The following is a 12943-nucleotide window of genomic DNA, read 5'->3' as shown; positions in this document are numbered from 1 at the left end:
AATGCGCATTGATAATTGCTAAAGCATACTGCATAAGTACAGCAGGGGGGACACTGTCTTTTTTGGGGGCAGTCGTATAAAATACACTTAGGTCCGACATTTTCCACGGTGGAGCAGAACGTCCATGTAGGGTCTTAGTTATGGATATGTTCAGCTGAGACAAGTGCTTACATGTTACTTGTAGCCATAGGTTTGGGTTTGAATCGATGTTGCCATTCAAAGTTAGCTCCACTATTCTATGTTTTAGTTGTCTTTGGAACTGTACAATAGAGGGGTTCTCTTACTGCTTTGTTGCTAAATGTGGTGTTTATGTATAATATTCTTTCATAGACAGACGGCAAATTAAGTTCTGGTCTCAACAATCCTCGTTGTTTTAGGGGCAACGAGAATAATCCTCATGGCCTCCTATTGTGCAGTTTCTAAACTAGCCAACTCTGATTCCTTGTATAATACTACGTTCAATGCATGATAAGTATTGACCGACCGTATGTAAGACATGTAAAAGAGTCTAACAATATTGACATTAATAACATGGTCTTTGCCGACAAGTGTCCTAAGTGGCTTCAACCGCTCCCACAACCTTTTCTTCAGGTTATGTATGAACTCTGCATCATTAACAATCACCCTGAGGTATTTGTATTGGTGACAGAGATCTAGCTCAACGCTACTAATGTGAAACCTTGGGGTTAAGGGCCTTGGTTTTTTCAGTCGACATGATCAAGCCACACTCTGTAGCCCTTGTTGAAAGTACATCAAGAATGTGTTGCATTCTATCCTCGGTTGAGGATTTAATGAAAATATCATCGACATAGCAAATAATGGAGTGTTTAGTTTAGTTTAGTCCTTTATTTACCATCCTGGCTAACTGCACAGGCGTGGGCAAGCTGTGGTACATTTGATGCATGGTCAAAGCATTATATAATAGTATAGATCTTGATCATAACATCATTACGATCTATAATATATAATTTAAAAGAAAAGAACAATCACAGTAATTTATCTATTCATCTACCAAGCCGGCGTACGGCTTGGGCGTGGAAAGGCATTGTAACATTTGATATTGAGGATACATTAGTATATCTTCCAAGACATCAGGTGATATGCAGTAGTTGCATAGTTCTCCATACCTCATGCTAGGCGGTCTGAAAGGCTGTATTACATGGCACTCTGAGATATAATGTACAAGTGTTCAGTTATATTATTCATTGCATAATTTACATTTAGTTTCTTCATTACAGACTGTACTGACACCAGTACAATCTATATCCCAGACTGATTCTCGCGGTCACAATATCACACTGTCTTGTTCTTGTTTTGTATAAACCATAGATGAATACATCTTGCATAAACCAGTCATAGTGCTTTATGCTACAGCTTTTAGGCCGTTGAGAATTAATCAAGTCAGACAAGTCCTCTTTGAAGGAAGTTTTAATTATGTGTGAAATCCTAGCAAGAGGTACTCCAAGATCTATATCCACACTTTGCTTGTCACATGCTGATTTTGCTAGGCGGTCAGCATGATCATGCCTGGGGATTCCAACATGCGATGGTATCCACACACAACGTATATCACGGCCTCGTTCTTTTACACGATACATATTTATCCTTATGTCATTTGCAATATTTCCTGCACCTTTGTCTATTGTGTTCAAAGCCTGGAGAGCACTCTGTGAGTCGCAGAAAATTCCCTGTGAGCCTTGATTTAATAGAAATTCGGTGGCTATGAGCATTCCTGCCAACTCAGTTTGCGTAGTGCTAGTCCAGTCATGAACCCTCCTACAATCCTGGTGCTGCAAAATGTTTTTATATAAGACAAAAGCACATCCTGTTCTATTCCCAGACTGCAAGGATCAGTGCAGCATTCATACGCATTGGCCTTAGTTTCAAAATGCGCATTGATAATTGCTAAAGCATACTGCATAAGTAAAGCAGGGAGGACACTGTCTTTTTTGAATCGATGTTGCCATTCAAAGTTAGCTCCACTATTCTATGTTTTAGTTGTCTTTGGAACTCTACAATAGAGGGGTTCTCTTATTGCTTTAACGCTAAATGTGGTGTTTATATATAATATTCTTTCATAGACAGACGGCAAATTAAGTTCTGTTCTCATATTCACAATCCTCGTTGTTTTAGGGGCACAGAATAATCCTCATGGCCTCATTTTGTACAATTTCTAAACTAGCTAACTCTGATTCCTTGTATAATAAAGGTGGGTGTTTCATCCCGTAGAGTTACAAGGCTTGGGACCTTCCTCAAAATGACGTCCATGCGGGCCCTCGCTCGCGTCCCGGCCAGGGCAAAAATCGCGATATTTCTGTACTCTAGTCTTTTACGTGTAGCACATGTATTTTCAGTCCGAAATGAACGTAATATGGCTTATTTTGTAGCTGAATAATAGATCTATTGCATGATGCAATAAGGATTTGAAATATTTTCATGTTATTCTTGTAAAAGTCACACACACACACACACACACACACACACACACACACACACACACACACACACAAAATATATATATATTTATATATATATATATATATATATATATATATATATATATATAAAGCCCCTTACGCGAAATATTAACAAAAAAGGTATAATTCGAAAAATGAGCATCCGCCATGCAATATAGAAAGATTGTTCTGTTCCAATATGAAAAGAGGCTACATTTTTTTTTTTTTTTTTTTTTTTTTTGGATTTTAGAAAAAAAATAAATAAAATGGTCAATGTATGCCGAGAAACACCCCAACCCAGTGCGACGCTATCGCAACATACTAAAGATTTTGAGAAATTGTTACGTGCTGGGAATTTCCACAATATTTCATGTTTAACAAGAGAACTTTTGGGTATTTATGTTGCATAAAAGAATTAATTACATATGAAACCTCAGTCTCAAGAAGCTCAATAAAACACAATCTGGGGTTGTAATTGGCTTCTTTCTCCGGGCACTGAGGATCTGCAGACCTGCGTTGCTTGAGGTTCCATATGTAAATTCCTTTATGCAACATAAATACCCAAAAGGTCTTCAGTTAAGCCTCAGAAAGAAGGCGGAGAGCATGCTTGCAAGATCAAACCCAGTGGCATCCCCTGACTTCCTCATATTGCCTCCATGTATCGTTTCCCAGGCGATTAGCAAATACTTTGGAAAAACAGTGAAAATGTGTGTGTGTGTATGCAGGTATGGATGTATGTACACCCACTGACACACACACACACACACACACACACACACACACACACACACACACACACACACACACACACACACATATATATATATATATATATAGTGTGTGTGTGCGTGTGTGTGTGTGTGATAGATAGATAGATAGATAGATAGACAGATAGATAGATAGATATGAATATATATATATACATATATATAAATGTATATATATATATATATATACATATATATATATACATATATATATATATACATTAATATATGTGTGTGTGTACATTATATATATATATATATATATATATATATATATATATATATATATATGGGGGGGGGGGTGACATATTCATATAGTAGCAAATTTGTACGCCACTGGTCCCAAGACTCCTATTCAGTGGCCTCCGACCACTATGAAATGAGCTCCCCGTTCATGTCTTTCATCTTTCCAAATTCAGTTTTTACTTATGAATATTGTAATGGTGTCAATAAGTATAGGACAGAAACATTTTATAAAAAGAGTCTAATTCATTGATATGTGATATGATATAATTAAACATCATAATTTTCATATTGCTCTTGGCCCCCAGAAAGTACCCCATGGCTCCTAGACCTTGAACACCTGATATATACTATCAACGAGATTCATCAATAAGATGGAAAAATATTGCAAGGAGACCTACCCGTGGCGGTGGTTCTCTCCTGCGGAGGGAACCAATCGGCGGCGAGGAGGGGCGGGGCAGCCAGCATGATGGTGCCAGATGTACCCACGAGGAATGCGCACACATGACATAGCCTGCAATTTGCAACCAGCAGAAAATGTGAACTACATTTGTCGTAATGAACAAGGTTCACCATGAGTTTCTCTGATTAAATGTTTTTCACACTGCAAAACAGAATTTATTCAGTGTACAGTGAATCTAGTTTGGAGATTTTTTCAAGGAGGGGAACGAGCGCCAAAGAAATAATCATTACACAAGCATTTTCTCTGATTATGTTTCGAATACTCTTGGCGATGAGTGGAATATGCATCGCTCTTACCAATTTTTATCCCAATCCTTGAATTTTGGACCGAGTCCGAAGGGGATGGCAGCAAAGTTCCTGATATAAGTTTTATATACATAGTATATGATCCACTTTAGTTCATGATTCTATTTATATTCATAAATAATGCATGCTAAAATTATAAGTAAAAATATATAGGTGTGTGTGTGCATACGACCATGTGCTATGTGTTTATATGTGATTCCAAGACACGATAACATCACAACCAAATAGTAAAATTAGTAGTATTAGGGCCTTGAAATCACATAGCTAGGCCCTTCTGCTCAGGTACTAGCATCTCCAAATACTCTTTTCGAGAGAGTTTATGACCCCTCCTGTCAGACCAATCCGTGACTTCCTGGTCTGACAGCCCAGAGTTATGAACTACACTGCCAAGGTATGTAAAGGTCTATGTGACTTCAGTGTCCTCACTGAAAATACGAAGCAAACGAACAGGTTCTCCTAGTATGTCCCAAAAATCCTGAGGCCGGATTCTTAATAGAGCCCTAAAGTTAAGGAGCGCTGGAGGCCTGAACCGTCCTGCGGCGACGTAAGTTGGACTTAGCTTTTTATGTACAAACATTTTTTAAGGCACCTTTTCCCTGCCTTAAATCCCGCAGCACCATAAATCACATAGGGCGTCGGGTCTTCAGTGGCCAATTACAGCTGCTGTTTCAGGCGGCCTCTAGGGCATTTTGACCAATCACAAGCCGTAAAGGCCAATCAGCTGATTTTGTAAATACAACGCTGTGAGCGTTGTGTGTCCAGCCCGTGGCATGATAAAACTTTTTAAACCAATATATTCCAGATTAAGTAACACATAAATGTGCAAGATTCCTAATAAAGAGGAAACAATAATGCAAATACTAACATTAACAATAACAATAAAAAATAAATAAATAAATTTATTACATCTTAGGTGAAGATAGCAGTTTACAGATACAACACCTAACCTAACCTATCGGGAAAAGCAAACCAGTTATATTAAAATATTATACTTGTTGCCCTCTTTAGTAGTCCACGACTGGTTCATGTACACCTAATGACATTTTAAGAGTAAAATACAATTTGTAATGTACTAATTGTTCTAGGGCTGAAAAAATGTCATTTACGATTCGCTGTAACTCACTAAAGCTGCTCTCCCCCTGCCTTGAACTAAGGCGCCTTAACTCGCACCAATATGGCGAGCCCCTTGTTCTGTGTATAGGCCGAATGATAGCTCAGCTGTAAGTTACGGCGCCTTAAGGAGATATAGCGCCTTAGCGTGTTTGAGAATGCGGCCCCTGGATCTTGGTCTTGGTCCAAGAGACCTCTAGACCCAGGAGATCCGCTTCACTGCTAAAAAATCTAGAGCCACCACTATGGATTCAAACAATTACATTGTCAGCAAATTCAAGGTCTGTAACCTAATCAGAGTTGCTCCACAATGACTTTGGACAGTAGCTCTGCCCAAAAACTTTGTAAATGTTGAAAATTGTTGGCACAAGGACACAGTCTTGCCCAATCCTGAACTAACAGGAAAGCAGCTCGACTGTCCCCCCACCCTACCAGAACTAACAGCAGTTTCAGTACCAATATACAGACTTACTTGATCTCTGGAATTCCTCTTAACCTCAGGATTTCCCAGTGATTCCCAATGTGCCATATATAATACAATGAGGTCAATGTAAGTTGCAAGCAACCCACACCTACAATCACAATAGCACTCTACATTGACCCAAAGCACCAGGATACGATCTATTATGGACTTAACAAGAGTGGAACCAGATTGCTCTGGTCTCTGATGCCTCAGCGAAGGTCATTTGATACATCTCAGAAAGATGTGAGCAAGAACCTTGCCTGGTATAGTGAGCAGTGTAATGCCTCAGTGATTGCTGCAGTCCCATCAATCCCCTTTTCCCTTCCACAGAGGGATGCCCACATTCCCCCAACAGGTCAAGGGGAATGGTACCACATTACCAGATAGCAGCTAGGACAGTATGCAAACACCACGCCATAGGTTCAACACCAGTCTTTAACAGTTTAACTGGGGTGCAGTAGATACCCACTACTTTACCACTCTTCAGAGATTGCCATAGGTTCACCACCAGGCTTTAACAGTTCAGCTGGGATGCCGCAGATACCCGCTGCTTTACCACTCTTCAGCTCGGAGATCGCCCCCTTAACTTCAGTTAGAGAGGGTGGATCCTCCCTGATGGATGGGTACAGCAAAGGGATCTCGACACTACCCACATCCAAGTTAACTGTTGGTGGAACAACCTGGTACAACTGCCCAAAGTATTCAGCAATCCCACCCAACAAAGTCAAGGTCAGGTGCGGGTCTGGCCTCTCACTCGGTGGACTGCAGTCACTTTTAAGGAGGGCTTGGAGTTCAGCTTTCTCAGGGCTTGTTAGGCAGGGCGAAGGTTATTTACTAAGAAATGGCTTTTGAACTCCTCTGTAAGACTCCTGATAAATTATTCCTTGGCCTTTCTCAGCAATGATCAAGTTCTGCGCACCTGGGAACGATGCAAATCGCGATCCCGTCAGATGAGCCCTTCAAGAAGTTTCTGTGGCTTCCGTTTTCTCCTGTGAGATAAATTTGTCTTGCTATTGGGCTTGATCACTCGATTCATGAGCTGCATGAAGCGTTTCCTGCTTGAAGGTGTCCTATAGAAGTATAGTGAGGGGCGGCTGCCTGCAGGCCCCATAATCCACCTGAGGGGCTCCCGTGGGCTTTGCCCCATAAGCCTCATGCTAGGGTGGCGACCAATGGGACGGATAGCCTCATTTCCCAGCCTGAGTGCCAGTGTTACCAACCAGAAGGACCCTAAGCCTGCCTTACTTGCTTCGCTGCCAGTTGGGTTCTCTTGAGGAGGCGGACTGGCAAGGCCCGCCTCCCACAGCCACCCATTAACCCCAGGGGCAACGAGGCCGGAGTTTGTACGAAGCCATGGCGTGTCCACACACTGGTGGGTCATGACTCTGTACCCTTAGGGCCTCATGCTGCTCCAAGGGCCTTTACACTTCAGCCTAGGACCGCAAGGTGTCTTGTTTCCATGGGTGGCCACAAGGAGGCATTGCAGAAGTCTTGATGATGGAAAGGCTATGCACTGGCAAGGGAGGCTTATGCATAGCTGCTCCCTTTTTCGCACCAGGATAGCCAGCGGTGGCATCTACAAACGAGAAGGCATTCAAAGCACTTAACACTAAACCACCATCGATTCAAATATCCCTGCGCATGAAGCACCCACCCATGTGTGTGTGTGTGTGTGTGTGTGTGTGTGTGTGTGTGTGTGTGTGTGTGTGTGTGTGTGTGTGTGTGTGTGTGTGTGTGAGTACGCGCGCGCGCGCATCTACGCACTTAAGTAGCACATACATCAACAACTACGCAATACATGCCATATACATATATTCACGTGTGTGAGTTCATATATGTACATCTGTGTTGTTAGACTTACGCCGTGAAGATAGCAGGAGGGGCGGGGATACACCTGAGCAAGGTTCCGACGCTCATCATAGTAGCGCAGGTGACTACACTCACGCGAACCCCCCGGGTGTTCATGAGCCAGCACATGGGAGCCACAAATATCAGGAAGGTAATCGGGCCCCAGTTGGCCATCATGGCCACCGTACTGGAGCCCCAGCCTGGGTAAGCAGCCCCCATGCTCGCGCCGATGGGACCCCACGTGTTCCACTGCTGGCCCTGCTCACGCGTGGCGTTCGGCGGGAGACAGGTGTGAAATGGAGAGGCAATCAGTCACTGTCTGACAGGAGACCGAGCTTCCGGGAATATAGACAAGGGGGAGCGGGTAGAGGGAGAGAGTAAGCGAGAGAGAGAGAGAGAGATGGGGGGTGGGGGGAGACGCACACACACAGAAAGAGAGAGAGGGAAAGCAAACGAGAGTCAGACACAGAGAGAGCAAAAGAGAAAAGAGAAAGAGAGGGAGAAAGCAACAGAAAGCAAGAAAGAGAGAGAGAAAGCAAAGGAGAGAGGAAGAGAGAGAGAAACGAGGGGAAAGAGAGAAAGCAAAAGAGTGAGGGAGGGGGAGAGGGAGAGAAAGAGAGAGAGAGAGAGAGAGAGAGAGAGAGAGAGAGAGAGAGAGAGAGAGAGAGAGAGAGAGAGAGAGAGAGAGGAGGGGAAAGAGAGAAAGCAAAAGAGTGAGGGAGGGGGAGAGGGAGAGAAAGAGAGAGAGAGAGAGAGAAAGAGAGAGAGAGAGAGAGAGAGAGAGAGAGAGAGAGAGAGAGAGAGAGAGAGAGAGAGAGAGAGAGAGAGAGAGAGAGAGAGAGAGAGAGAGAGAGGGCGGGGAGAATGAGAATAAGAGGGGGCAGGAAGAAAATTGATAACCGTATATTACTTAATCTTGATTCCATACAACACTGCTACTAGAAAAAAAACTTAAACTACGCAACAGCAAAATTACCAACATGCACAAGACAATCACCGCCTGTAGTACACAATCTCCCATTTATTCTTACTGTCTCACTATTTCCACCTTCCTACACAAGATAATAAAATCAATACATTAGCCAACTCAGTGTCAAAGGAGAGGGGGCTTAGCGAGGGCTCGCAGGGGTGCAAGCGAAGTCCTACCTGGAAACCCGTTAACATCGCGAAGACCAAAAGAATCCAAAAACGTCGGCGGTAAGTTTTTGTGATGACTTCATGTTCTTCGCCTGTCCCGGAGGTCGCCAACTCGATGTTGGTGTTAACCGAAGACATGTCACGTTCCTTTTCTGCGGATATGATAACATGTAATAATAACACTAAAAGTGAGCTCTGTAACTCGAGATTTTTCTGATTAACAATCCCTGTTCCCTAGTTCACGGTCGCAGAAACAATGCCCCAGAAAGGGCGAACTAGTTTTTGTCCTCAGTTACTAAGCGAGGGAATAAAAGTTATGCAAAAATACTGTACACACTTTGATAAGGTATATTGTTTTCATTATCATTAATACTGATTTTTGACTGTCTTCTGATGCGACTGTAGGGGGGAAGGGGTACGATTTGAAATAGTTGGGACTCGTCTAAACCGCACGTTCTCTCTTATGTAAGGGAGAACTTCTAGGATAAACTGAAGTAAATCAGTATTTTTTTCATATAGTGCGAAATTGCCTATGGTTTGCAGTGCGCATTTGTGGCGATTTGTAAAAAAAAAGAAAAAAAAAATTGTTCCTCTATACAGGCTTATTCAGATAATCCTGTATGTACTGACGTGTACAAACATGATTCATTGACTCACTGCCATTAATTTTAATCTTATAGCGATCATAAGTACTGCTGTCGTATATGCCGCGAATAATGTAGAACAATTTGTTCCTTTGGCATCAAATGTCATTAATCTAATCGTTTGCATCGCTCCACATCGTACTATGTTGCTCCTTGCATGTCTCATCAAGAACATAATATTCGCAGTATTTTTTTCCATCATTAGCAGACGACTTATTTCAAAACAAAATCGCATAAGTTTATTTATTGATTTTGGAAGAAGCAGGTAAGCATTGTAATGAATGATGTTTAGCAGCTTTTAATATTTACGCCACAACATAATCGAATTCCAAGAATACATTCTTACGCAATGGTAGTCACTTACGAAATAGAGAGAGAGAGAGAGAGAGAGAGAGAGAGAGAGAGAGAGAGAGAGAGAGAGAGAGAGAGAGAGAGAGAGAGAGAGAGAGAGAGAGAGAGAGAGAGAGAGAGACTGACATAACGAAAGAAAGGAAGAAATGGAGAGAAGGGGAAGGGATTGAGAAGGAGAGAGAGGGAGGAGGGAGGAAAGGATAAGGAGAGCGAGAGAGAGAGAGATAGACAGGCAGACAGACAGACAGAAAGAGAGATATGGAGAGCGGGAGAGAGAACAGAGAGAGTGGAGGAGGGAAAATGACAGCAGGAGAGGGGGGGAGAGGGGGGGGGGGGTGAAGGAGAGCGAGAGAGAAGGGGAGAGGGAAGAAGAGAGAGAGGGGGGAGAGGGAGGAAAGCATGAGAGAGAGATAGGGGAGGGAGGGAGGGAGAAGTAAAAGAGTGACAGAGGAGGGAAGGGGAAAGAAGAGAGAGAGAGGGGGAGGGAGGAAGGGAGGAGAAGAGAGAAAGAGGGGGGGGGTGAGGAAGGGAGAAGGAGAGAGAGAGAGAAAGAGAAGGGGGAAGGGAGGGAGGGAGAAGTAAAAGCGACACAGAGAGAGGGGGAGGGAGAAAGGGGAAAGAAGAGAGAGAGGGGGAGGGAAGAAGGGAGAAGAGAGAGAGGGGATGAGGAAGGGTGAAGGAGAGAGAGAGAAAGAAGGGGGGTGAGGAAGGGAGAAGGAGAGAGAGAGAGAGAGAAGGGGGAGGGTGGGAGGGAGAAGGATAGAGAGAGAGGGGGGGGCGGAGGGGGGAGAAGAGCGAGAGGGAGGGAGGGAGAGAGAGAGAGAGAGAGAGAGAGAGAGAGAGAGAGAGAGAGAGAGAGAGAGAGAGAGAGAGAGAGAGAGAGAGAGATAAAGCGAGAAAGAGCGAGGAAGAGAGAAAGCGAATGAGAGGTAGGGAGGGAGAAGAAAAAAGTGACAGAGAGAGAGGGGGGAGGGAAGGGAGGAGAAGAACAGAGAGAGAGAGGGGGGGGGGAGAGGGGGGAGGGAGGAGAAAGAAGGGGGGAGGAGATAGAAAGGGGAGGAAGGGAGGGAGAAGAACGAGTGAAAGAGAGAGTACATTTATTCACAGATTTCTGTCCTATGACACATGAACAAGCGTAATAATGTTTAGATCAATAATCATCGAGCTATAAACCTAACAGACAACATTTATTAGAATCGCTGTTAGAAGATACTAGAAGTTGAATAAAATCCCCCAACGATAATCCTTGTGCATTCAGTTGATAAATCACACACTTAAACAATACTAATATACTCCAGTACTATGCTGATCAAACGGAATTATCGCACACGTTCCAGTGATTCCGTAGTATATATGTACAATATAATAACGTACAAAAATCACATGATATAGAGAGACCATCCCTTACAACGACACCCTGTATGATGCATCACCTTGAGCATTTGTTTCGCCGATATTTAAACCGGTTCATGCTGGTTATTTTAAAATGAGAAATCTTGGAGACGACACAGCATTCCTCGCGATGAGTGAAGATTTGGCGTCAAGCGGCGGCCGAACCAAGGTCTAGAAAAGTACTTATCTGGACTTTGGTTGGATGTGAAGCAGAGTAAGCGAACCGATCGCTGCCCACTCCTACGACTGCAATCGGCGCCTACGTGACCAAGGGAGTCATCGGGGTCGTGCCACCAAGAATGAGGCGAATCGCAAGGTTTATATCGTAAGATTACAGTAATTCGTAAACACTTTGCGATATTTCTGATCACTTATTAACTTCAGCGAATCGTTACGCCAAATTTCGCAATAACCATAATCGTTTTCATGTGCGGCGCATCGCCCTGGTATCGTAACAGTCGTGCCCGCGGTAGTCCACCGAGGTTTCCGCCTTCGACACTCATATATATATATATATATATATTTATATATATATATATATATTTTGCCTTTCTATAAAGTTTAGTATCCGCAGTCGAAAGAAAGAAGCATTAAAATAAAGCTGGCCTGACGTTCAGAAGTGTGTTCAAGGAACCTGAGTGTCCATCACGATGAGCAAGTTTCTACGCAGTCGAAAGAAAGAAGCATTAAAATAAAGCTGGCCTAACGTTCAGAAGTGTGTTCGAGGGACCTTGGTGTCCATCACGATGAGCAAGTGTTAGGTAAAAAGCGGAAATGTTATGTTATGGAAAATCTCTCTTGGGGCGTCGTCTGTAGCGTCCTTAACTCATAATACCGTATTTAGTTTAATCCTAGTCCACTGTGTTCGTTCCGTGAAGACGATATTCTCCGCTGCCAGACGTGCGACAACGGCACGGCAATAATGTTCAGTGAAAACTGTCGTACTCATTATTTTATCAAATTCGCTCTATTGGGAGATTTCACGTTTTTTTCGTTTTTTCTTTTTTAGGGTGATTCTTACAGGAATATATTGTGTGTAGTTGGTACATCGAATTCAATGGAAATTCAATAGCCACACACACAAAAAAAAGAGAAACTTTCAAGGACAATATATGTAATAGTTTACACATTTGGATAATTAAAGGGAAGGTTAATGGTTAAAAAATGAAATGATCTTGACATCTAAGGTCATACAGCACTATTTGAAGGTATATTAAAGGAGGGGTGAAGGGTGATAGTTGCTATGCGTCACCTATCTAGAGTAATCTTGAAAGGGTAAAGATGGGCAAAGGAGTTGCTGCATGAATGGGCTTTGGTGGGTCTAGGTAAGGGAGCCAGAAGGAGGATGGAGGGAGGGGGATTGTACGTGTAGTTGGAGTTGAAGGGGATGGGTTGTGTTGGGAGGGAGTAGGAGGGAGGGATGTAGGGGGAATATGAGTGGGAAGTGGAGGGATATCGGTAGTAGGCGGAATTGAGGGGGTTGGGTTGTATTGAGAGGAAGTAGGAGAAGGGGTGCAGGGGGGATATGCGTAGGAGTAGGATGGATATCAGTAGTATCAGGAGGATGGATATCGGCAGACACCGAGTGTGGAGGGAGCATGAGTTGTGGAATTTTTTATCAAGCATATAGCTATGGATGTCTTCCATAGTTTTTGCAGTGGAGTTGGTTGGAGAGTTTTGTGAGACAAATGTTTTCTTGTGAGGGTGGGGGGGAAGAGGGAACTGGTGTCTGAGGAATAAAGGCAAAGGCACATGGAGGTGAGT

General features: G+C 43.2%; 1 protein-coding gene across 1 annotated transcript in view; it reads right to left on the bottom strand.

Annotated features, from left to right (window-relative positions):
- The window catches only part of LOC113821995 (solute carrier family 49 member 4), a 22233-nt gene extending 10163 nt beyond the window's left edge, over positions 1 to 12070 (bottom strand). The window contains exons 1-4 of the mRNA XM_070124468.1: positions 12015 to 12070; positions 8802 to 8944; positions 7669 to 7913; positions 3868 to 3980 (exon numbers count right to left, since the gene is read on the bottom strand). Of these exons, the coding sequence (XP_069980569.1) occupies positions 3868 to 3980; positions 7669 to 7913; positions 8802 to 8930 (487 nt within the window). The 5' untranslated portion in view covers positions 8931 to 8944; positions 12015 to 12070. The remainder of the gene's footprint in view (positions 1 to 3867; positions 3981 to 7668; positions 7914 to 8801; positions 8945 to 12014) is intronic.
- Between the last annotated feature and the right edge of the window lie 873 nt (positions 12071 to 12943).

The sequence above is a fragment of the Penaeus vannamei genome, chromosome 8, assembly GCF_042767895.1.
Source record: "Penaeus vannamei isolate JL-2024 chromosome 8, ASM4276789v1, whole genome shotgun sequence".
Classification (NCBI taxonomy): domain Eukaryota; kingdom Metazoa; phylum Arthropoda; class Malacostraca; order Decapoda; family Penaeidae; genus Penaeus; species Penaeus vannamei.
Note: the sequence above shows the minus strand (reverse complement) of the source record. Positions and strands in the feature narration are given on the sequence as shown.